The sequence below is a fragment of the Molossus molossus genome, unplaced genomic scaffold (assembly GCF_014108415.1).
Source record: "Molossus molossus isolate mMolMol1 unplaced genomic scaffold, mMolMol1.p scaffold_m16_p_20, whole genome shotgun sequence".
In the NCBI taxonomy this organism is placed as follows: Eukaryota; Metazoa; Chordata; class Mammalia; order Chiroptera; family Molossidae; genus Molossus; species Molossus molossus.
This window is the reverse complement of record NW_023425356.1, coordinates 21150413-21173576: the sequence shown is the minus strand read 5'-3', so window position 1 is coordinate 21173576 and position 23164 is coordinate 21150413. Positions and strand designations below refer to the sequence as shown.

Here is a 23164-nt window from a genome sequence, read left to right as displayed (position 1 = left end):
TCAGTCCTCAGGCTTCCGTTTTCCCCAAGAGTGCTTTGGACTCTGAGACCACACCACCCCAAACTGCTGGTGGAGAAGAAGCAATGCTGAGGGTTGAGGCCTCTCTCCCACTCCAGCCCCGGGCCAGGAAACAAAGCTGCCTGAAAAGCCGAAATGAAACTTGGATCTCTTATTTCCTCCATAAGGGATGTGTGAAACAGGGAAGCCCCCTCCCCTATGAACTAGGGGAAGAGGGTAGTGCCTATTTAACCCCTCTGGGGACACTACAGAGGGGAGAAGGTGGCCCTTTGAGACATCCTAGACCTCCAGCTCGAGGCAGAGCCAGGACAGATACCAGAGGCTCTGTTCCAGAGAACAGGAAGAAGGGGCTAGGGCAGGGGAGAGTCTCATAGGGGAAATAAAACTACTAAAACATGCACAGGGCTCAGTGTTTAATCTCTCCAGCTTCTTATATCTTATGATCATCATGGTGGTACATAAACACCACTTATCTCACCACTCACCATTTCCATACAGGACACTCAGGCATATTTCCGTATCATTGGGGTTCCCTTGCCTACTTTTGTTTAAGAAACTCAAAAACACTGAACTGCAGGTTAGTGCTACAAATTGCAAATAAATATGCAGTGAGGAGCAAGGCATAGATCAACAGGCTCTGGTGGGGAGGGGTTTAACAAAAAGACTCCCACAACAAAAGGACTCCCGACTGTCCTCCTCTTCAAACTCCAAGGCAATTCTTCTTCCATCCCTTAGCCTCACACAGGCTGAACAGAGGAGTAGGTTATAAAGGTGAATTGAGGAGTTCCAGTACCTACATCATTGTTTTTTTTCTCAGAGAAAAATGTTGTGAAAAAGTTATAGTGAACTGGTCAGTCAAGACCAGGCCCAAATTCTTTACTTAGAGGTTGAGGAAAAGACCTGGCACAATCTACCATTTCTGCAGTGGGTTAGATCACTGCCCATTCTCAGTAACACGCTTGGCTAAGAAGGTGGGGAAGGTGGGCAGCCAGCAGTCACTGGCTCACTGTTCCTGGGTTTCCCTCACACCATGGCTATAAAAACCCCATTTTTCAGACAAGAGTGGGAAAGAATAAAATACAGCAAATAAATATTACTTCAATATAGCACCAAATAAATTAGGTCACATAGTTGGAGATGAGGAAGAAGTTTGGGGGCTGGGGACAGTCCCTGCCTCCTTGCTCTAAGGCCAAGGAATGGTGAAAGGGATGGGAAAGGCAGTAGGGATGTAAAAAGAACCTTTGGAATCTAAAGTACAACTTTAGATTCAGCCCAAAAACTGAGAAGGGGTCTAATTCCCCACCCCCTACTCTTGCCAAAAAAACTGCCTCTGGCGGAGGAACTCTTGATGGGACAATGAGGCTGGGCAGGAGTGAGGAAGGCGGGTTGGGAAGCCGTGTTCTTGAGCCTCACCTCAGGCTCCTCTCCCCCTCAAGTTGCTCCTTCACCATCTTGCTTCTCTCAATCAGTTCTGGAGACATCAGAGTTTGAAGATTTCATCCTCCTGCTCCCGAAGTGTCTGGGTTCGAGAGGTCCGGGTCAGTGGCACAGGACCTAGGACTGCCCGTTGCTGCAACCGCGGGGAGCTCCGGTGAAGACCTGAATCCTCCCCAGGTACCCTGCAAATGAGGAGAGGAGAGAAAGAGTGGCACGTCAAGGGAAGAATCTGAGAATGGCCAAGTGATGAGGGACGTGGGAAGCCGTCCTCTTTTCCTAATATATCCTAATGCTCCTTCATGGATCATCAGAGCAGTAAGAAGAGTCAACTATTTTACTCCAGTGAGAACACAAAACTGTTTCCCACTGCCTCTACGCATTCCAGCAGCCATTGACTCTGCTCATGGTCTTGGGGCCACCTAGAGGAAAGGATTCGCCTTGCTTCTGCTGACACAGCTTACTTACTTGTGTATCTGGTCAGGTAAGGCTGGAAGAACAGAGAAGTCTATGAAGGGGCTTAAAAAGAACCATTAACACTCACCCACTTTCTCCTTTTTTCAGCTTCTGTGCTGCAGCCTTCTTTGACAGGCTGATCTGTGAATCAAGCTTCTTAAGGAAATCAGAGGCAGAAAGGTCATGGATGGGAGTGGGGGGTTCCTGGCCAGGTGTAGGGAGGAATTCACCATGGGCACATCCAGAACCTGTCTCTTGTTTATTCCTCTCGGCTGAGTGTGACCAAACTTCATCCTTACTTGGCGGTATCTCTTCCTCTCCATCTTTCTCTTCCTCAGAATCCAAACCATTGAACAGGTCTCTGGGCTCTGTCAGGATGGGGATGTAGAGGGTTTTCTTCAGGAAGATGGAGTCATTAGTATAAAGGCGGTTTGCACGTTTAATCTGTTCCATCTTAAAAAAAAATAGTCAGCACAATTAATGACAGTAATAATGATTAATATTATATTTGTATAAGCCCTGGCTGAGTAGCTCAGTGGGTTATTGTGTCATTCCCATACACCAGGGTTGTGGGTTTGATCCCAAGTTAGGGTACATACAGAGGTCAATCAACGAATGCTTAAATAAGTGGAACAACAAATTGATGTCTCTCTCTCTCTCAAATCAATTTTTAAAAAAGTTATACTTGTATAGTATCTAATGTCTTTAAAAGTACAGCCCTGTCTGGTGTGGCTCAGTTGGTTGGAGTGTCATCTTGTACACCGGTCACAGGTTCAATTGCCAGTCAGGGCACATATCTGGGTTTCGGGATCAATTCCCAGTTGGGTGCATATGGGAGGCAGACCATCAATGTTTCTCTCTCACATCGATGCTTCTCTCTTTTTCTCCTTCCTCTCTGTCTAAAATCAATGAAAAACATATCCTTGGGTGAAGATTTTAAAAGAAAGTGATTGTACAGTCTTTTTGTTGTTGTTAATCCTCACCTGAGGATATTTTTCCATTGATTTTTAGAGTGGAAGAGAGAGAGGAGACAGAGAGAGAGAAACTTCGATGTGAGAGAGATGTATCAATTGGTTGCTTCCCATACAACCTTGACTTGGACGGGGATCAAAATGAGACCCAGGTATGTACCCCTGACCAGGAATCAAACCCATGTCTCTGATTTTCAGGCCAATGCTCTAACCACTAAGCCAAATTGGCCAGGGCTGTACAGAGTCTTTTTTTTGTTGTTTTATCCTCACCTGAGGACATTTTTTTATCTATCCTCAGATAGAGTGGGAGGAAGAGAGAGAGAGAGAAATATTGATGTGTCTCTTGTGAGAGACACACCAAGTGGTTGCCACCCACAACCCCAACCAGGGCTGGGGACAAACCGCAACCAAGGTACATGCCCCTAGCAAAAACCGAACCCAGGAACCTCCGATCCATGGGCCAGAACTCTAAGCCCTGAGCCAAACCGGCCAAGGCTGTACAGAGTCATATATGACCCTATAACAACCAAGCTAAAGTACAAAGGGCTGATCTTATTCCTGTTTTATTGATCAGTGGTTTTCATTCCTTTTCGTCTTAGGACCCTTTTACATTTTTAAAAATTATTGAGGGAAGCCCTGGCCGAGTGGCTCAGTTGGTTGGAGCGTCATCCCATACACCAAAAGGTTGCAGGTTCAATTCCAGGTCAGGCAACATACCTAGGTTGCAGGTTCAACCCTTGATCAAGGTGCCTATGGGAGGCAACCAATTGATATTTCTCACATCGATGTTTCTCTCTCTCCCTTCCTCTCTCTCTCTAAAATCAATAAACATATCCTTGGGTAAGGATTAAAAAAAATTTATTGTGGAGAAAAGCTTTTCTTTATGTAATTATAGCTATAAATATTTAAGGTATTATAAATTAAAACAGAAAATGTTTAAAAACATGTATTTATTTAAAATAATAAACCTATTACATGTTAACATAAATATTTTAATGAAAAAATAACTAGATTCCAAAATAATAACAAAAAAATGCCATGAGAGGCAGTTTTACATTTTTGCAAATCACCTTAATGTCTGACTTAATAGAAAACCAGATTCGCTCATCTGTCTTTACAGTCTCTTGCAATATCACATGTGATATAGTCTCTTTTTTTTTTATTTAAAAGTAAAACTGTATCTCAAGTTTCAGCTAGTTTTATGTACTGTTCCTAGCTAATTAGAATAAACTGAAATTGCCGATTCACATGATATTAGCCTCTTGAAAACAGTAGACTCATGAGAATAGAATAAAAAAGGCAAATAATATTTCATTATTACTGTGAAAATAGTTTTGACCTTGTGGATCTCTGAAGAGTTTCAGGGACCCCTATGGGTCCCTGGATCTCACTTTGAGAACTTCTATTAAAGATGAAGGAACTGATGCTAAGGAGGTTAAGTTACTTGCTTAAGATTAACTATCAAGTTAATGACAGAGCTAGGGTCTTTTTACTCCCTCTGGGAATGCCTTCGACACTACAATATTAATAATTTCATTGATCAAATATTTATTTAGTACCTACTTATTCATCACTGAATATGGTGACTGGCATAATCATCTATCTACCTGCCTCCCAAGGCAGAAATATCAAAGTCACCCTTTACTCATACCTTTCTTTCACCATCCATACCCAAGTGTCAACAGAAGTGCTGTAAAACTCTCCCATATTTGGTTTCATCTTTAGTTTGCTTCCATCAGTTTAAAACAACTCTTAGTATTTCTTATCTGGGTACTGCATGTTTAGCTGGTCTTTCTCTCTCCATTTCTACTCATCCTTCACCCTACTGACATCTATCCTTCTTCTTCTTCTTTTTTTAAATATGTTTTTATTGATTTTTTATTTTTTATTATTATTATTTTTTATCATCCTCACCCAAGGACCTTTTTCCATTTTTTGTTCAGGTAGAGTGGGAGGGAGAGAGAGGAACAGAGAAAGAGAGAAATATCGATGTGAAAGGGACACATCGAGTGGTCGCCACCCGCACAACCAACCAGGGCCAGGAACAAACTGCAACCAAGGTACATGCCCTTAGCAGGAACTGAACCCGGGTCTCTCCGGACCACAGGCCGATGCTCTAACCGCTGAGCCAAACCGGCCAGGGCTGTTTTTATTGACTTTTTAGAGAGAGAGGAAGGGAGAGAGAGAAACATCGATGTGAGAGAGATACACTGATTAGCTGTTCCCTGCACACCCTCTATGGAGCTTTGAACCTGCAACCCAGGCACGTGCCCTGACTAGGAATCAAACCAGGACCTCTCAGTCCATGGGACGACGCTCAATCCACTGAGCCACTCCAACTGGGTTTTTTTTATCTTCACACAAGGACATTTTTGCATTTATCTTCAGATAGAGCGGGAGGGAGAAAAGGAGGAAGAGAGAGAAACATTGATGTGAGCGAGACACATCAAGTGGTTGCCACCCACATGACCCCAACCAGGGCTGGGGACAAACTGCGACCAAGGTACATGCCCTTAGCAGGAACCAAACCTGGTACTCTCTAGTCTGCAGGCTGACGATCTAACTGCTGGGCCAAACTGGCCAGGGCTCTTCTTTTTTTTAATCCTCACCCAAGGATACTTTTTCTTAAATATCTTCAGATAGAATTGGGGGGGGGGGGATACATCGATTTGAGAGGGACACATCAATTGGTTGCCTCCAGATGACCCTGACCAGAGCCGGGGAGGAACCACAACTGAGGTACGTGCCCTTGGCCAGAATTGAATCCACGACTCTTTGGTCTCCAGGCCGACGCTCTAACCACTGACCAAAACTAGCCAGGGCTGCTGTTGCTGCTTCTTTTTTATTTAAAGAAGGAAGTTTCATTTAAAAAAAATTTTTTTTTCCCTTTATTGATTTTAGGAAGTGAGAGGGACAGAGAACATCGATTGGCTGCCTCCTGCATGCTCCCCACTGGGGATCAGGCCCACAACCTGGGCATGTGTCCTGACCCAGAATCGAACCAGCAACCTTTTGGTGCATGGGTCAATGCTCAACCACTGAAACACACCAGCTGGGCTCTTCTTCTTTTTTTTTTATCCTCACCCGAGGACATTTTTACACTTTTTTGTTAAGATAGAGTGGGAGGTAGAAAGAGGAAGAGAGAGAGAGAAACATCGATGTGAAAGGGACACATCGAGTGGCTGCTACCCGTACGACCAACCAGGGCCCGGGACAAACTGCAACCGAGGTACGTGCCCTTAGCGGGAACTGAACCTGGGTCTCTCTGAACCGCAGGCCGATGCTCTAACCGCTGAGCCAAACCAGCCAGGGCTCTTCTTCTTTTTTTTAAGAGAGGGAGGAAGGGAGAGAGAGAGAGAGAAATATCAATGTGAGTGAGATAAACAGATCGGTTACCTCTCGCACATGCCCCAACTGGGGTTCAGGCCTGCACTCAAGGTATGTCCCCTGAATGGGAATTGCACCTGAGACTTTCCAGTACACAGGATGGCACTCCAACCAACTGAGCCACGGCACATCTATCTTTCTTTAAAAATTAATATGATCAGCCCTGGCCAGTTTGGCTCAGCGGTTAGAGCATTGGCCTGCGGTCCGGAGAGACCCGGGTTCGGTTTCCGCTAAGGGCATGTACCTCGGTTGCAGTTTGTCCCGGGCCCTGGTTGGTCATGCGGGTGGCAGCCACTCGATGTGTCCCTTTCACGTCGATGTTTCTCTCTCTCTCTCTCTCTCTTCCTCTCTCTCCCTCCCACTCTATCTGTGCAAAAAACGGAAAAAAATGTCCTGAGGTGAGGATAAAAAAAAAAAAATTAATATGATCACCCTGGCTGGTTTGGCCCAGTTGTAGAGCTCCTCCCATGGACGAAAGAGTCGTGGGTTTGATTCTGGCAAAGGGTACATACCTCGGTTGTGGTTTGTCCCTGGTGCTGATGGGGGTCATACAGGAGGCAACCAGTCGATGTTTTTCTCTCTCTCCCTTTTTCTCCCTCCCACTCTATCTGAAGATAAATAGAAAAATATCCTCGGGTGAAGAGTAAAAAAACAGTTATTATGATCAACTCATTACTTATAAACCTCCTATGGCTCCTCATTGGCTCAGTTAAAATCCAACTTAGCATTCAAGGGCATCCTCAATCTAGCCCCCATAATGCCTAGCCTCATCTCTCTTCTTCTGTCATATATACATTTTGCCATCCTCATTTTTCTTTGAACAGTTCATGATCTTTCACACTTTTGTGTCTTCATCTACCTGAAATGCTTCTCCACTATCCCCTTCTCTGACTGAAAAAATTCTACCTATCAACTGTTACTCCCTTTGTGTTACCTTCTTCAGGGCTCCCATATTCTAAATATCGCTGTAATAATACCTACCCTATTATATTGTTATTCACCTCTTTGCATATTTGCTCAAACTCTGTTGAGTCCTTTAAAGGCAGGGATGGAAACTTGCTGTCTGTATCTCTAAGGTGCTCCTTAGCATTGCACAAACTTGGCACACAGCAGAAGCTCATTAATGCTTTATGAATAAACAAACTAGATAATAAAATATAGAAACCACAGATATAGTACATCAGTATTTTATTATCAGAGGCCAGGCAGCCAGTTTTACTAAAAATTCATCCCATATTGGCATCAGTTTGGGAAATCATGTTTCTTATGCCTGTCAAATATCTAAGTTGTTTCCACCCTGGGGCAAGACTATTATAATAAATTTGACTAATAAAATCTTATGCTATGATGTGTTTAAAAATAAAACCAGATTAATCTGAACAATAAAAAAGTTAAAATTGGTTTGCAGTTTTGTACTTTTACTTTGCCAAGTGCTTTGATGCTATTAATTTTATTTTGCCTGGATAATAACCTGGGTCCCTTCTAGCTCCAAGATGTTATATTAACCTGTAAATTTTCTGTGGCTTTTGTTATTTCCTAGAAGTACCATATAAGGGAACATCATTCTACTCTTAAAAAGGATGTAACCAAGGCCAAAACCAGGAGTCCTAGGCCATCAAGCCAGTCATTATGAGCTACATAGGCCATTAGAGTCTAGTTAGTTTAACAGAGCAGTAAAAAGTGAGAATATTATTATTATTATTCTTTTAATATGTTTTTATTGATTTTAGAGAGAGTGGAAGAGAGGAGATAGAAACATTGATGGGCTGCCTCTTGCATGCTCCCTATTGGGGATTGAGCCCACAACCTGGGTATGTGCCCTGACTGGGAATTGAACCAGTAACCTCTTAGTTCATGGGTAGATACTCAACCACTGAGCCACACCAGCTGGGCCACAAAGGCTGGGCATAAGTGAGGATTTTAGAATTAGACAACATGGTCTGCATCCTAGCTTTGCTAATTAGACTAGTTGTGTAGTCTATGGAAAGTTATCTCCCTAAGCCTCAGTTTCCCGGTTTTTATTTATTTATTTTTATTATAGATTTCAGTATTTATTTAGTTTTTTTTCTTTTGTTATAAAAAGTTTCCGTCTTTACATGGAATGGTTACCCCTACCAACTTCATAAAGTCTTATGATGATCATACTAGATAACATTTAGAGCTTGACATATTCTAAGTGTCCTTTACATGATACATAGGTAACAACTTAGTTAATTATCATTATTTAATACATCTTCCTCATTTTACAAATGGTGAGGAAACTGAGGCACCAGACAGGGGAAAAGACTTATGTACTCACTAAGCTAGTGAGCAGCAGAATCAGGCCAGAACCTAGACTTCTTCACTAAAGGGCTTTTCTATACTCAGAAAGGTACAGAGCTGTACAAAAACCTCAATAAATAAATAATTGTTGATTTACTCATAGCACAGTTCCCCTCTCACACAACTTCTGAGTCTTTGCTGGGGATGGGGGAGGTGCTATTCAGTACTTTTATGTCAACTTCCTTTGTTTAGATCATGCTGTCTACTTGAAATGTTCATGTTCCTGAACTCCCAGTCTCCATATCTGAAAATCTTTCATTTATTTTTTAAAAATTTATTGGGAGACATCTGTAATACATTTAACAATAAAGATAAGTTGAATTTTTTTTTTATTAAGCTTTATGTGTTGGGAACTATGCCAGGCTCTACAGCTATAAAACTGAAAGAAGGCCCTGGCCGGGTAGCTCTTTTGGTTAGAGTGTCATCCAATACAACAAGGTTGCAGGTTCAATCCCCGATCAGGGCATACAAGAATCAACCAATGAATCTGTAAATAAGCAGAACAACAAATCGATGTTTCTCTCTTTCTCCCTCCCTTCTTCTCTCTCTCTCTCTAAAAAAAAAAATCAATAAAAATTTTTTGAAAGAAAATTGTTTTATCCCTTAAGGAGAGTATAGGCTATTGGAAAGACAAAGATGTGAACAATGCAAACAACTGGATTACATGGATTTGTAGACAGCAGCAATGAGGAAGAAAATTCGAAGTCTTTCAAGGCCTTTCCTGATGGCTCCCTTGAAATCTACACTGATGTCCACCCCTACTCCCTTCCAAATAAAATTAATCTTTTTTACTGATTTCCCATCCTTTGTTAATACTTCTTCCAACTCATCACATTCTGTTACCTACAATCACTGTTTGTGTCCCTGTTCATTTCTCACTAGACTGTAAATCATATGAGGGCAACAACTACACGTTTTTACTTATGTTTGTATCCCCCAAAATGGTTACCAGAGTGTTTAAACCTACCAAGCATAAAAACGTTGGTTAAGCCTGGCCGGTGTGGCTCAGTGGTTGAGCGTCAACCCATGCACCAAGAGGTCACCGGTTTGATTCCTGGTCAGGATACATACCCAGGTTGTGGGCCAAATCCCCAGTGGCGGGCATGCAGGAGGTGGTCAATTGATGTTCTCTCTCATCGATGTTTCTATCTCTCCCTCTCCCTTCCTCTCTCTCTAAAAATCAATAAAGAAAAAATATTTAAAACAAAAAAACTTCGGTTAAATTCAATAGGATATAGAAGAAAAAAAACAAAAACTCATCAACTTTAGTGCAATATATTTTTACACTTATCACCTATACCCTATGCATGACCTGAAATGCTTGGTGTAGAGAGTACCTTGGAAAGAAGGCAGTGCAATGAGAGGGGAAAAAAGAACCAGGAGAGCCCTGCCAGTATGGCTCAGTGGTTGAGCATCGACACATGCACCAAAAGGTCGCCAGTTTGATTCCCAGTCAGGGCACAAGCCCAGGTTGTGGGCCCCATCCCTAGCAGGGGATGTGCAGGCGGTGTCCAGTTGATATTCTTTCACATCAATGTTTCTTTCTTTATTTATTTTTTGTTCAGATAGAGTGGGAGGGAGAGAGAGAGAGAGAAACATGGATGTGAAAGGGACACATCGAATGGCTGCCACACACACAACCCAAGCAGGGCTGGGGACAAACTGCAACCGAGGTTCATGCCCTTAGCGGGAACCAAACCTGGGTCTCTCGGGATCTCAGGCCAACACTCTAACCTCTGAGCCAAACTGGCCAGGGCTCATCAATGTTTCTATCTCTCTCTCTCCCTCTCCCTTCCTCTCTCTCTAACATCAATAAAGGGAAAAAAAAATTATTAAAACAAAAAGTTTCTATGTTCTATCAGTACAGATTTTGCAGTCAGAGAGACTTGTTTGAATTTCCACTTTAATGCTCACTAGTTATTTGACCTTGGTCAAATTGGTGAACCACTCTAAGTCTCAGTTTCTTCATCTGAAAAAGGGGGGCAATTGTATGCTCATAGGGACGTGAGGACCAAATGGGCTAATGCATGTAAAACCCCTAGCATAGTGACTGGCATAATAAAAGGGAGCTGCTCCTCTCCACTGAGAGAGTGGGACAGGATTTGTTCCAACCAGACTGCAAATGGGAAAACAAAAAGATAGTGGTGAATCAGACAACACAACACAATGAGGAAAATTTCAGAGGAAATGCCCTAGAAGGGCCACTACATACTCCCTGGTTGTTCACATCCCAATCCTGGAAGACTCACCGTCACCCCGTATTTGAGTGCTAGTCCAGCCAGGGTGTCTCCGGGCGCCAACTGATGCTCCAGGCGTCTTTCCCTCACCGGGGAGCAGGTAGACTGCACCAGGCTTCCATAAGAACGAGCCCGGCTCCCTTTAAGCAGCCCTGACCCCCCGAGGGGGTCCTGTCTAGAGGGAGAAGCCATCTCCTCACCCTGCCGGCAGCTAGGATTGCAACTGCGGGACGCCCGACTAAGTAACCGATAGTGACAGGCCGGGGGCTGGGAACAGACGACCAGGAGATTCCTTTCCTTTTCTGTCTTCTCTCACAAGTCGCCCTACGCAACGCCCTCCACCCTCGCTTATCCGCCCTCCAAACCCCTTTCCCACAAATCTGTACTCAGAGTATTCAGTCCCTACCTGAGCCTCTCCTTAGTATCCCTCCGACTTTCGACCCTCTACAACTCGCGACATTGACCTTTGAACCCTCGACACTTTCCTCTACGTTCGGTTCAGTTCGCCCAGGGTCTGGCAGCCTGGCCGCCGGGTCACTCTGCACCCCGGCTCCGCCGCGTCCCGGGTTGGTCCGCTAGGGTCGGGGACAAATCAAGGCCCACCCAGATGGGCTGTCGCCGCCGACAAAGCGCGTGATGATTGCGAGAGACTGAGGTACACTTTGCACTCAGAGTTCCTCAGAAGCCCACTCCGCATCAAATGAGTCACACCCTCAAATTCGGGTTCCACATCTTTCCCTTAAATGCCTCCACTATGACTAGTGCAAGGGTCTCGATCCGGCCGGCGGCAAGCTCTTTGAAAAAAAAGACTTCACTTCCCAAAAGGCTCCGCGTCCGTGGAGTCGCAGGGGATCATAGGAAATGCAGTCCCCCTCGGTGGACTGAAGGCGGGCTTCCGGGATCGCGCAGTGCATGCATGGAAGCGCGTCCCCGGAAGTAAGGAGGCCAAACGGAAAGAGACCAGAAGGAAAGGAGATACGCCTTACTCTAGCTACGGTGGCCTGAAAGGAGTGGGGAAGGCGGTGCAATAGAATATATTTCTGGGACTCACAATTGTGATGTCTTTCAAGAGAGAGGGGGACGATTGGAGTCAACTCAATGTGCTCAAAGTAAGCGCGAGAGGGGCGCATCTAGGCAGTTTCCACTGCCCTCCGAAGGCAGTGAAGGAGTTGTTTTGTTGCTCTGGCAACAGATCGGGGGGGCGGGAGGGAGTCAGGCGACTAGTGCTGGGTTGTATCCCCTTCTTCGCTCTATGACCTATGTTCTCCCTATGGTCTTTAGTCCCTTTGAGTCCTCGTCCCTGTCATCGCCCTTCTACCCCTTCCTCCTATCCCGCTGATCCGTCCGGACTTCTTCCCCTTTCCTCTGCAGAAGCGAAGAGTCGGGGACCTGCTGGCCAGTTATATACCAGAGGATGAGGCGCTGATGCTACGGGATGGACGGTGAGGGCGAAGAGTGGATCAAGCCTGAGGGTTCTGCGATTAGAGGCCCAAGAAACTTTTGTTATTAAGGAGGAGAGCGGGAGTATGCAGGAATTTTTGGTGGGGAATGAGGGGACAGGGGTGTGGGTGGTGGAGACTGCGATCAGATCGTTGGGAGTTGGGCTTTGGAAAGGACTGCTAGGACAGGGTGGAACCTAGGGCAGAGACCCCGGCTCCCCAGGGACTATTTTTCTTCTTTTTTTCCTCTCCAGCTTTGCTTGTGCCATCTGTCCCCACCGACCTGTACTGGACACCCTGACCATGCTGACTGCCCATCGTGCAGGCAAGAAACATTTGTCCAGTAAGTTTGCAGGAAGACGGGGTAGAGAATAAACCCTTAAGCCCTGGCCTGGTGGCTTAGTTGGTTGGATAGTCCTCCAGTACACCAAAAGGTTTCGGGTTTGATTTTCCAGTCATACCTAGGTTTTGGGTTTGATCGCCTGTCAGGGTGCATATAGGAGGCAACTGATCGATGTTTCTCTCTCACATCAATTTTTTTTCCTCTCTCCCGATCTCTCTCTCTCTAAAAAAAAAAAGAAATCAATACAAACATATCTTTGGGTGAGGGTTAAAAAAATACATATTAGCCATGGCTGGTTTGGCTCAGCGGTTAGAGCATTGGCCTGCGGTTCAGAGACCTGGGTTCGGTTCCCGCTAGGGGCGTGTACCTCGGTTGCAGTTTGTCCCCGGCCCTGATTGCTCACGCGGGTGGCAGCCACTCAGTATGTCCCTTTCACATCAATGTTTCTCTCTCTCTCTTCCTCTCCTCCCGCTCTGTCTGAACAAAAAGTGTAAAAATGTCCTCGGGTGAAGATTAAAAAAAAAAACATATTAAAATAATAATAGCTGGGCCTGTGTGGCTCAGTTGGTTGAGCTGTGTCCCTTGCACCAGGAGATTACTGATTGGATTCTCACTCAGGGCACATGCCTGGGTTGTGGGCTCGAACCCCAGTAGGGGGTGTGCAGGAGTATCCAGTCCATGTCTCTCTCTCATCAATGTTTCTCTCTCTCCTTCTCCCTTCCTCTCTCTGAAATCAGTAAAAACATATTCAAAATACTAATACTACTACTACCAATAAAATGTATACAGACCACTCATGATGCTCTGCTTTTAAATTTCTTCCCTTTCTTCTCAGGCCTGCAGCTTTTCTATGGCAAGAAGCAGCCAGGAAAGGGAATGGAGCAGAATCCAAGACAGCAGAATGAATTGGAGAGGGAAGAGACCAAAGGAGAGGTAATCAGAGATGGAAGTGTGTATTCCAAGGAGGACTGTACTGCATACTTAGGCTTGAAAGGATTTGGCTTCTAGAAAGAAGTTTTGACTCTGTCTTCCATCTCCATTCCAGGCTCCTCTGTTAACTCAGACTCGACTTATCACTCAGAATGCTCTGCACAGAGCTCCTCACTATAACAGTTGCTGTCGTGGGAAGTACAGGTCTGTGGGGTGAAAAAGTTGGGTAGGGAGGAACAAAAGGAGATAGATGGTTCTATTTTTTTTTTTCCTATTATCATTTAACCCCCTATACCCTCTTCCACCTCCACCTCCCCACCCCACAATCACCACACTGTTGTCCTATCAATGAGTCCTTTCTTTTTTTCTTTTTTCTCAATCCCGCTCCTCCCCATTGATGGTTCTTAAGTGATTGTTTTCCAAATTGTATTCTCAAGAACACTAGTGTTCTAGAGATGTTAACTGGTATTTCAGGAAAAATAATTTTGTAATTAAAACAAAAGTTTTGGGTCCTGGCTGGTTTGGCTCAGCAGTTAGAGCATCGCCCCTCAGACCAAAGAGTCTCGCGTTCATTTCTGGTCAAGGGCACATACCTTGGTTGTGGTTTAGACCCTGGCCCTGGTCGGGGTTGTTCGGGAGGCAACCAATCGATGTGTCTTTCTCACCCTGATGTTTCTCTCTCTTCTCTTCCTCCATTCTATCTGAAGATAAATGGAAAAATATCCTTGGGTGAGGGTTAAAAAAAAAAGTTTTAGCCCTGGCCAGGTTGGCTCAGCGGTTAGAGTGTCGGCCTGCGGTCCAGAGAGACCTGGGTTCGGTTTCCACTAAGGGCACGTACCTTGGTTGCAGTTTGTCCTTGCCCTGGTTGGGGTCATGTGGGTGGCAACCAATCGATGTGCCTCTCTCACATCAATGTTTCTCCCTTTCTTCCTCCCTCTCTCCCTCCTGCTGTACCTGAGGTAAATGCAAAAAAAATGTCCTTGAGTGAGGATAAAAAATAATAATAAATAAATAAAATTTTAAAAGTTTTAGAAATGGCACTTTGTAGGATTATGAAGTAGGATACTTTTGAAGAATAGTAACAGTAGTATATTTTAAGGGCTGTACAAAGTCTTAAGATAAAAATCTTAAAAAAATTTAACCTAGCCTTTCTTAAATTCATTTGATTGCAAAAGCTTTTCTATGCAGGACACATTAATAACATGCAGAACACAGTTTAGGTAACAATGCTTTAACAGGTTGGGAGTCACAGGAGAGATGGCCCTCTCCTTTACTGCTTTGACAGATTTTGATTCTTCTGTACCCAGACTGGAAGCCCCTCGTCCCTCTGTCTCGCCTTCCCCTTTGCCACCCCCAGCGGTTGAACTCCAAAGTGGGAAGACCAGTGGGGACCCTGAGCCTGCGGCTGGCCCACAGGCTAAGGAGTCAGTAACTGTCTCAACCTCTGCACCTATGAGCCCTAGGAGAAGACGAGCCCTGGATCATTACCTGACCCTTCGAAGGTGAGTATGCATAATCACTTTTCCCTTTTTTCTATGACCCTCCTCTTTTCAAACCTTCTTAATTGTTTTTTTCTTGTCCCACTGACTTCTCAATAAACCTCCTTTCCTAACCAATTCTATTTTCTCTGATGTTTCCAGCTCTGGATGGATTCCAGATGGACGAGGTCGATGGGTAAAAGATGAGAATGTTGAATTTGACTCTGATGAAGATGAACCTCCTGATCTCCCCTTGGACTGACACCCTCTTTCCTCATTTAATTCACAAATAAACTACAGCAGGCGCTGGGAGCCTAACTTTCCTTAAGTCTGGTTCCTTGTCCCATTTCAGCATTTTAGATGTGTTCGTTCTCAGCCCAGCCAATCCTTCCCTGCAATGTACACAGCTGCCCATACTTCTAACCCCTCCCCCACCTTCTACCAAAGTCATGCCAAGCGTCAGCTGCATGCAGTCCGGTGCCCTATTAATAAGTCTGTCAGAGGAGGTCTTTGCCCTTCATGTTGTCTGCCTTCTTTACTTCCTCTACTCAAAATCCTTTCCTCCTTCAAATCACATGAGGGTTGTGGGTAGACACGGGGGGGGGGGGGGTAATGGCCACCTCTGGAAACAGGGCTGAGGCTAGTTATCCTGTGAAAGTAGAAGAGACTAAAGGCATTGGCAGGGTTATGGGGAACACCAAGGGAGGGAGCTCCCCCACCTCTTCCTAGTAACTTGAACCTCCCTGCCTGTTGATCCCCAGAGTATAAATAATCCCCAGATGAACTGGCAGTAACCCTTGGGGGTTAGCGCCAAGATTTCCACCCTAAAGCCCAAGAAAGGAGACAAGCAGAGTGGATAGAAGGACCTTTATTTACAGGAAAGGGCGAAAGATGAGGATTTAAGCATTCAGTGCTCCCAGCTCTAGATGGTAAAGGCAAAGGTAGTGTTATCTCTTTTTTTGCTGGCGACCTGTAAAGGAGGAAGAGTAAACACAAGTTTTGTTCCATCTCTTTTCTCTGCAAAGGTGGCCTTTTCCCTTCCAGTTCCTTGACCAGACTTGTAAAGAAGTAATGTCTTAGGCCACCAAATATGCCCACGTCACATTAATAAAACAAAATAAGAAATGAAACAACAAAAATACTATGTTTCCAAACAGCTATGTCTAGCTTCCTTTTCATTTCTCTACAGGTATATATCTGGGGCAGGGGGACTTTTCTATCTACTTTCTGACCACTTACAGGATTTAAACTTTTCATGTGAATATCACTTTGGCAGCACCCCTGACAGTTAGTCACTAAGTCAGCTTTCAGGACTATCCACTAGCTTCTGCGCCTATTTGACCCTACCCCCTAACACCATGTCTGCAGTTACTCACGTAGTTCATTGTTCCGGGTCATGGCCTGGGCTGCCCGAGCTCGTGGCCCCTGCTGTGTAAAATGGTAGCCAAAGCGGACGATGGAGGGACACTGTTCAAGCACAGTAGCCATCTCCATCTCCACGGCATCACCAGGCCACTGGCGCTGGGGGAGGGAGAGATGAAAGCTATCAGCCATCCTCTCTGGGTTGTTCATTATTCCAAACCACCCACCCTTTGGGAGGCCAAAGAGGCTTGTTTCTCCAGAGTGGGTGATGAGAGGTGCTGATTTGGCTCCCGTCATAGAGACAATATTAAGAGAAATCAAACTAGATCAGATGTGATCCTGACCCAGTGGCTGCCTCAGGGAGGGGATTTAATTAGTATTAGCTGAATGCAAAACCCAAGGGAAAGGAATGCTGACCTGGTTGTCTACACGGAGCTCAGTGAGTGTGGCATTTTCCCGAACTGCCTTCAGCACAGCCATGAGCCCTGTGCTGCTAATGAAGTTGGATTCAATGTTCAGGCTCTGGAGGCTACGATTCTCACGCAACATGCCAGCCACCGCCTGGGTAGTAGGGACTTGGGTTAGGATTAGGGAAGAGTTTCACAGATGACTTAGGAGAGAAAGACCAGGAGCAAGAGGGAAACACAGCTCTTTAAGAAAAGTCCTTGAGGGGCTGTAGATGGGGCTAGAGGTAGACGGAAGTGAGGATACGTAGTAGAGGAAGCAGGGAGATTAAGTGTACAGTAGAGTTAGGGCTGGTAGAGAGGGTTGTGGCTCTTGGGAAGGTGATCTGAGGATTTCAGAGCTGTGAGCTGTAGAACTGAGGGTAGAAGTCTCCATCAGGACTACCCTAAGAGAGCATGATAAGAATAGCACCCCCAGCATAACTTGCTGACAGCCCTGCCAGGAATACATGTCAAGTTATGGGGAGAGGACCAGGGATGTCAACCAGCCTTACATTGGCAATGGGGTCACCACTCCTCGTGGCCACCAGACTGAAGCTCCGGACGTGGGTATTTGTCTTCATGGCTTCACACAGTTCAGTGAGCATGGGTATTGGGATGTCCTGTCAAAGGGGAACAGGACGAGATGGTGGGCTAAGGAACTCACATATCAGCAGTTATTCCAATATTATTATTTGAAGAATGGGGGTCAAATACTTGTATATTATTGAGGTTCACTTCCTCCAGCTCCTTGTCATTGCTTCGAACACTCTTTAGTATCTCCTCGATGTTTGTGGGATTTGGGGGCTCATCTGGCACTGGCTTATACTTGTCAGGCTGCACCACACCTGTGGGTGAGGACAGGAAGGAAACCCTGTGGCCCCCAAAACCTCCCTTCTCTTATCACTTATTCACATGTCCTCTCCCTGATTCACCTGTTTCATCCTTTGCTACCTTTCCTCAGACTAGGACTTCCTGCCAAGAGCCCTGGGGGGCACACTCCCAAACATACTCACTACTAATGCCTTCAGTGTTGCAGATTTCTCCGCTGCAGATGGCATCATAGTATTGCTTGTTGCTCATCAGTGTGTACATGCCCAGAATTGCTGGAAAGAGTAAGCAGAGAGGAGACAAGGAATGAGAAGAAGGGATTTGTTCCAAGCTACCCCTCTGATTTCATTCTGAATCTGTTGCATTTTTTAAGCCTGACCTCTTCCATTCTTCCAAAGAGGTTCCCCCTCCCTTGGCCCCAGGGGTCCCTTCCATAAAGTGCTTAAGGCAGTAGTTTCTAAAATATTGAGACAGGGCTAAAGGAAGGTCCCTAAGGAGCTACTAGTAGGTGAGGAAGTCTGTCAGACTTCCTCCTATTTTCAGCCAGAATAGCACCACTTTTATTTGCTTTATAATCCCTGTAAAATGGCCCTCGAAATGTTAACTTATTAAATTTTATTTTATTTATTTATGTTTTTCGGTACGTGCACCTAGCAGGAACCGAACCCGGGACTCTCTGGTCCGCAGGCTGACGCTCCAACCACTGAGCCAAAATGGCCAGGGCATATTTTTTATCTTATTTTAAAATAATATTTTTTCTTTGCCCGGCCGGTGTGGCTCAGTGGTTGAGCGTCAACCAACCCATGCTCCAAGAGGTCACAGGTCCGATTCCCGGTCAAGGCACGTGCCCAGGTTGTGGGCCCATTCCCCAGTGGGCGGCATGCAGGAGGCAGCTAACCGATGTTCTCTCTCATAGATGTTTCTGTCTCCCTTTCTTTTTCTCTAAAATCAATAAAGAAAAGAAAATATTTTTTTTAATATTTTTTCTTTATTGATTATAGAGAGGAAAGAAGAGAGAGAGAGAGAAACATTGATGAGAGAGAATATCAAATGGCCACCTCCTGCATGCCCCCACCGAGGATTGGGCCCACAACCTGGTCATGTGCCCTGAACAGGAATCAAAGTGGCGACCTCGTGGTGCATGGATTGATGCTGAGCCAGTGAGCCACACTGGCCAGGCTAACTTATTAAACTTTTAAAAATGAATGAATAACATAAATAAGAAAAATTAAAAATCACTACCTGAGGTTTTCTCAAACATCTATGTCCTTCCCCATTAATCTCATCCCATGAATAGGACCCCCTGCCCCTGATCTTCCCACCCCCCTCAACTTTCCACAGCTACCTACCTGCAATATCACACATTTCAGCATCTGTGGCATTGGCCAGTGCCTCCTCCAGCTCGGGCTCCAGCGTGATCTGCTCCTGTGCTGGAATTTCCCTTTTGGGCTGAATATAAGGTTTCCCTGATAGGAAGAGGAAGGATGGTTCAGGTAAGGGTAATTAATCCTGAGATCCAGGACTCCAGCTTTCTTTCCTTCTCCAGGAGGCTTTGGAATGCTGGGTCACTAGGGGACACCGGAAAGCCTGAATCCTCTACAAGCTCAGGCTTCCTGCATCCCCTGACTTTTTTTGTTGTTGTTAATCCTCTCCAGAAGATTTTAAAATTTTCTTTATTGATTTTAGAGAGAAAGGAAGGGAGAGGGATAGAGAGATAGGAACATCGATAAGAGAGAACATCGATCGGCCGCCTCCTGCATGCCCCCCACCGGGGATCGGACCCACAAGCCGGGCTTGTGCCCTAACCAGGAACCGAACCAGCAATCTCCTGGTGCATGGGTTGATGCTCAATCACTGAGCCACACTGGTTGGAGAGAGGATTTTTTAAAATTGATATTTAGATAGAGTGGAAGCAAATGTGGGAGAGGAAGAGAAACATCCACGTGAATGGTTGCCTCCCTCATGATCCTGACCAGGGCCAGAGACCGAACCGAAACCTAAGTACGTGCCCTTGACTGGAATCAAACCCACGACTCTTAGAGCATCTGTGGGCCGATGCTCTAACTGCTGAGCCAAGCCAGCCAGGGCTCCCTTAATCTTTTGTAATAGCTAAAGAGTGTAAGCTGGCATGCAGGTTTCAGGGCAGTGGAGTCCCCAAGCAGCTAGGAGCTGGCAGGTGAGAGAGAAGCTGGTGGGAGGACATGTAAGAGACAGCTATTCGGGTTCCGGAAGGCATGGATGTTAGGGTATCCATACCCTTCTTCTCGCCTGTGAAGGGCACCAAGTCATCACGTTCTTTGACCTCTAGTGCCTGCTGCTCCAGGTACTGCAAAAGGGCCTCTCGGTCCAGTGGTCCTGTTGGGCTCTTCTTTGTCTGGTCACGTTGTCTTAGTCCAGCTGGCAGGAGCATGTTCTTAGGGATGAGTTTTGGGAGCAAGTCAGACCTCCCCTTTGACCTGGGGTACCTCCAGGGCTCCCTAAAACATCTCCAGACACCTTTTCCTGGCCCTCTTGGGACTCCAGGCCCTGTAGGTAGCCCTGGTCTCGGCCACCCAGGGCCCTGTACCCTTCGCCAAATGCCTGGGGACTACCCCTGGTTCCTTGTGCTAGAGCACCTACCTCAGGGTCCATCTCTTGTAGCTCACAGTCCAGCTGCTCTAGCTCCTCGGGGCTCAAGGTCCTTAGGATCTCATCTTCATCTATGTCTCTGTATTTCTCCAGTTCCTTCAGATACGATGACATGATGGCCCCACCCCCTCCCCACAATGTGGCACTCACAGAGCCTGGGGAACATGGGGAACATGGGGAAAGTGGTTGGCAAGGGAAAGACCATGAGGGACAAGCACAGTAGGGACAAAAGAGACCAGCCAGGAAGCAGAACAATGAACTGGATGCCTTAAGGTTAGAAACCTAGTTGAGCATGGGAAAATGGGGGAAGGTTAGGCTGTTTAGTTAGAACCAGAGCCTCCTTCCTGCTTCCCCAGCTTTCAGTCACTCTGGATGAGGGTCCCAGGCATCCAGGCTGGATTTGTCTTCCCTCTGTATGATGGAGAAATCCTGGCAGCACCTTGCCCATTGGGACTCTTGACCTAGCACAGCTGCTGGGAGCCCTGCCAGCACCATGGGCCCCAGGCCCAGTTCCTATTGAAGGCGGTGGGGAGGGGGCAGAGAGCTTCAGGGATATTCCTCCTCTCTTTCCCATAACTCAGTCTTGTTCCCAAACTGGTTTAAGAAAGCAAGGATTGCCCTGGCTGGTTTGGCTCAGCGGTTAGAGCATCAGCCTGCGGTCCAGAGAGACCCGGATTTGGTTCCCGCTAAGGGCACGTACCTTGGTTGCAGTTTGTCCCTGGCTTTGCTTGGGTCGTACGGGTGGCAACCACTCGATGTGTCCCTTTCACGTCGATGCTTCTCTCTCTCTCCCTCCCACTCTATCTGAACAAAAAATGGAAAAATGTCCTCGGGTGAGGATAAAAAAAAAAAAAAAAGCAAGGATTGGGGGGTGGAGGGGAGAGATGGTTGTCTTACCCCATCCTTATTTCTTCTTTTATTGTAGGGGATTAAGTTTTCACTGTGTTTGCTAAAATTCTAAATCCTAAGAGAGAGCAAGGGCACAGATAAGCTGGGGAAGCGGGTACTTCCATGTTGGGGGAAGGGTGGTATGGCCTCAGGAGGAGGGGCTGAGTCCCCATAATTTGTCCCTGGCTTTGGACAGGAAGGTGACACCAGACCAGTGGGTGGGAAATGCTTTCTAAATGGGATAAAGTTCCTTTTAAAACAGTGGGAGGATTAAACTTGCACAATCTTTTACAACATAAAAATTACACACAAGCTACACATACACACCATGCTTAATATGAAAGAGCTAGAAAGTGTGTGACACTTATATTGACAATGTAAACTACAGTTAAAGTATATGACAGACAGTGGCAGAACATACATTGAGTGACAGACAGAGACACACTCTGTATTATTTCCAATAGGAGCCACTCTTCCCATCTCCCACCAGGCTCTGATCCATAAGCCCCCTGCCTTCCCCACCTACCAGTCCTGATGGCCACTTCCCTCACCTTCCCTTCTGTCCGTCAGTCTGTCTTTTCTACAGGAGCACTGTCCCTGTGGCAGGAGGAGCCCAGTGCCTGGGTGCCGGGTGAAAGGGTGGGGGAACAGTGAGCTCAGCATTTTATTATTTTAGCTCTGGCCAGGTGGGGGGTAGTGGGAGATCACATATACACAGCCCCCATACTCTGCCCAGCCCTGAGAGCCTCTAGTGGCCACTAACAGTCATGACACCTCCTCCTTTTCCCTTCATACAAGCCTAAGTCCTAGAAACGAGTTCTAGGAGAATCAGATAGTACCTACTTATTTGGTGCCTACTATGTTCAAAGCAGTGACTATAAGGTGATATAAAGGTGAGTATAAGGACTTTGTTTTGGTATCTAATTTTAAGGTGTTTATAATCTAGTTGGAGGAATGAATATTTTACAATTTAAAAAGGACAGCTCCCTACCTTGGCCAGTGTGGCTCAGTAGATAGAGCGCTTGCACACTGAAGGGTCATAGATTCAATTTCTGGTCAAGGGCATGTGCCTGGGTTGCAGGTTTAATCCCCAGCCCATCAGGGCACACATAGGAGCAAACCAATTGATATGTCTCTCTTACATTGATGTCTCTCTCTCTCTCTCTCTCTTCCTCCTCCTCCCTCCTTCCACTCTCTCTAAAAAGCAACAGAAAAAATATCCATATCCTTGGGTGAATATTAATAAAAAATGTTTTAAAAATAAAAGGGCAGGTCCCTGGCCAGGTAGTTCAGTTAGTTAGCTCAATTGCTTAAAGCATTGTCCCGATACCCCAAGGTTGTGGGTTCAATCCCTGGTCAGGGCACATACAAGAATCAACCAATGAATGCATAAATAAGTAGAACAATAAATCAGTGTTTCTCTCTCTCAAATCAATGAATAAAAGTTATAAATAAATAAAAAGGGCAGTTTATTGCCCTGGCCGGTGTGGCTCATTTGGTAATGTATCATCCCGCGCACTGAGGGGTTGCCAGATTTGCGGCCATGGCACATGGCACACGCTGGGTTTTAGGGGGTTGTGGGCTCGATTCCTGGTAGGGGGCGGCAGGAGGCAGCCAATCGCTGTTCCACTTTCACATCAATGTTTTTCTTTCCCTCTCCCTTTCTTTCTTTCTAAAAAACAATCAATAGATCAATCAATCAATTAAAAGGGCAGCTCATGCCCTGGCCGGTTTTGCTCAGCGGTTAGAGCACAGGCCTGCGGTCCAGAGAGACCTGGGTTCGGTTCCCACTAGGGGCATGTACCGCAGTTGCAGTTGGTCCCCAGCCCTGGTTGGGTTGTGCAGGAGGCAGCCACTCGATGTGTCCCTTTCACGTTGATGTTTCTCTCTCTCTCTTCCTCTCTCTCCCTCCTGCTCTATCTGAACAAAAAATGGAAAAATGTCCTCAGGTGAAGATTAAAAAAAAAAAAGGGCAGCTCATAATAAATGCTATTTAT

At 45.8% G+C, this 23164-nt stretch overlaps 3 protein-coding genes across 5 annotated transcripts; 1 reads left to right on the top strand and 2 right to left on the bottom strand.

The window, feature by feature from the left end:
* Nucleotides 1–883: 883 nt before the first annotated feature.
* On the bottom strand, nt 884–11718 carry LYSMD1 (LysM domain containing 1). Its single transcript, XM_036271960.1, has 3 exons — nt 10838–11718; nt 1997–2361; nt 884–1637 (listed from the first exon to the last, which is right to left on the bottom strand). Exons 1-3 carry the CDS (start codon nt 11015–11017, stop codon nt 1499–1501), a joined length of 684 nt encoding a protein of 227 aa, XP_036127853.1. The 5' UTR covers nt 11018–11718; the 3' UTR covers nt 884–1498.
* Nucleotides 11719–11781: 63 nt separating this feature from the next.
* On the top strand, nt 11782–15324 carry LOC118636961 (sodium channel modifier 1). Its single transcript, XM_036271959.1, has 7 exons — nt 11782–11934; nt 12197–12267; nt 12519–12607; nt 13443–13540; nt 13653–13741; nt 14845–15039; nt 15178–15324. The coding sequence occupies exons 1-7, from the start codon at nt 11884–11886 to the stop codon at nt 15275–15277; spliced, it is 693 nt and encodes a 230-aa protein (XP_036127852.1). The 5' UTR covers nt 11782–11883; the 3' UTR covers nt 15278–15324.
* Nucleotides 15325–15868: 544 nt separating this feature from the next.
* Nucleotides 15869–21786, bottom strand: TMOD4 (tropomodulin 4). 3 transcript variants are annotated; one of them, XM_036271953.1, is made up of 10 exons: nt 21694–21786; nt 20271–20434; nt 19908–20064; nt 19001–19117; nt 17837–17926; nt 17538–17668; nt 17336–17443; nt 16795–16938; nt 16392–16536; nt 15869–15985 (listed from the first exon to the last, which is right to left on the bottom strand). In XM_036271953.1, exons 2-10 carry the CDS (start codon nt 20391–20393, stop codon nt 15963–15965), a joined length of 1038 nt encoding a protein of 345 aa, XP_036127846.1. In that variant the 5' UTR covers nt 20394–20434; nt 21694–21786; the 3' UTR covers nt 15869–15962. The 3 variants fall into 3 exon arrangements, with proteins under 3 accessions (XP_036127846.1, XP_036127849.1, XP_036127847.1); XM_036271956.1 differs by having other exon boundaries at nt 20271–20375; XM_036271954.1 differs by having other exon boundaries at nt 21719–21778.
* Between the last annotated feature and the right edge of the window lie 1378 nt (nt 21787–23164).

Coding starts and splice junctions, on each gene's coding strand:
- LYSMD1 (XM_036271960.1), bottom strand. CDS start 11,017: ATGGCTTCTCCCTCTAGACAGGACCCCCTCGGGGGGTCAGGGCTGCTT. Junction 2,362..10,837: donor CACTCAAATACGGGGTGACG/GTGAGTCTTCCA, acceptor TTTTTTTTTAAG/ATGGAACAGATTAAACGTGC. Junction 1,638..1,996: donor CTGAAAAAAGGAGAAAGTGG/GTGAGTGTTAAT, acceptor CCTCATTTGCAG/GGTACCTGGGGAGGATTCAG.
- LOC118636961 (XM_036271959.1), top strand. CDS start 11,884: ATGTCTTTCAAGAGAGAGGGGGACGATTGGAGTCAACTCAATGTGCTC. Junction 12,608..13,442: donor AGGCAAGAAACATTTGTCCA/GTAAGTTTGCAG, acceptor CTTTCTTCTCAG/GCCTGCAGCTTTTCTATGGC. Junction 15,040..15,177: donor CATTACCTGACCCTTCGAAG/GTGAGTATGCAT, acceptor TGATGTTTCCAG/CTCTGGATGGATTCCAGATG.
- TMOD4 (XM_036271953.1), bottom strand. CDS start 20,393: ATGTCATCGTATCTGAAGGAACTGGAGAAATACAGAGACATAGATGAA. Junction 20,065..20,270: donor TACAAGAGATGGACCCTGAG/GTAGGTGCTCTA, acceptor CTCATCCCTAAG/AACATGCTCCTGCCAGCTGG. Junction 19,118..19,907: donor CTTCACAGGCGAGAAGAAGG/GTATGGATACCC, acceptor TCTTCCTATCAG/GGAAACCTTATATTCAGCCC.